At 26.3% G+C, this 692-nt stretch overlaps 1 protein-coding gene across 1 annotated transcript in view; it reads left to right on the top strand.

Moving 5' to 3' along the window:
* The first annotated feature begins 196 nt into the window (after nucleotides 1-196).
* LOC106751224 overlaps nucleotides 197-692 on the top strand; it is a 3,385-nt gene continuing 2,889 nt past the window's right edge. Inside the window, exon 1 of the mRNA XM_014632063.1 lies at nucleotides 197-238. Coding sequence (XP_014487549.1) covers nucleotides 197-238 — 42 coding nt within the window. The remainder of the gene's footprint in view (nucleotides 239-692) is intronic.

Here is a 692-nt window from a genome sequence, read left to right as displayed (position 1 = left end):
AAACCAATTATATTAGGAATATGAATAAATCTAATTACGATCAGCAACACACTATATCAATCTATATATGTAGTCATATTTGTGTATGTGAAACTGTATATAAATGAAGGATAGCAATTTCAGTGCGATTCAGTTTACGAAGAAAAGCATTGCAGAACACATTTGTCTCCTCCTTGGAAATATTTAAAGGATCAAGATGAAAACTTTGATCATTATTATAAGTGTGCTGGCCATTACTGTAAGTATCAAATAAAAAGTGATTTTTTGTGAATTCACGTAAAACTGGCGATTTATTGGCATTAATATTAGTATTTTTATTACTTTATTCCATTGAATATTTGATAATCTGTCTTGTAAATCTCATTACAAGTGTTCTGTGTTCAGTATGTTAGTTAAAATATTTTATATAGCAGTACACACGCAAGGAGCGAAACGAGAATTCTGAAGTTATGACATCTATGACTTACTAAATATATTCCGCTTCTAGATCAATGTACACATTTTATAAACTATTTAAATTCATTTCAAAAGTTTATAAACTATTTAAATTCATTTCAAAATTTCTTTAACATTCTATCTTCTTTACAAACATCATATGAATGTCAAATCAAATTCGAAAAAAAGTTAATGTAATGGAAACTTCCTGATTATCTATATAATTGATTAAAAATATCAGGTAAAATGAAAATATT

The sequence above is a fragment of the Dinoponera quadriceps genome, unplaced genomic scaffold (genome assembly GCF_001313825.1).
Source record: "Dinoponera quadriceps isolate SergipeBrazil2010 unplaced genomic scaffold, ASM131382v1 scaffold9952, whole genome shotgun sequence".
Lineage (NCBI taxonomy): Eukaryota > Metazoa > Arthropoda > Insecta > Hymenoptera > Formicidae > Dinoponera > Dinoponera quadriceps.
This window is presented reverse-complemented; position numbering and strand designations above follow the sequence as displayed.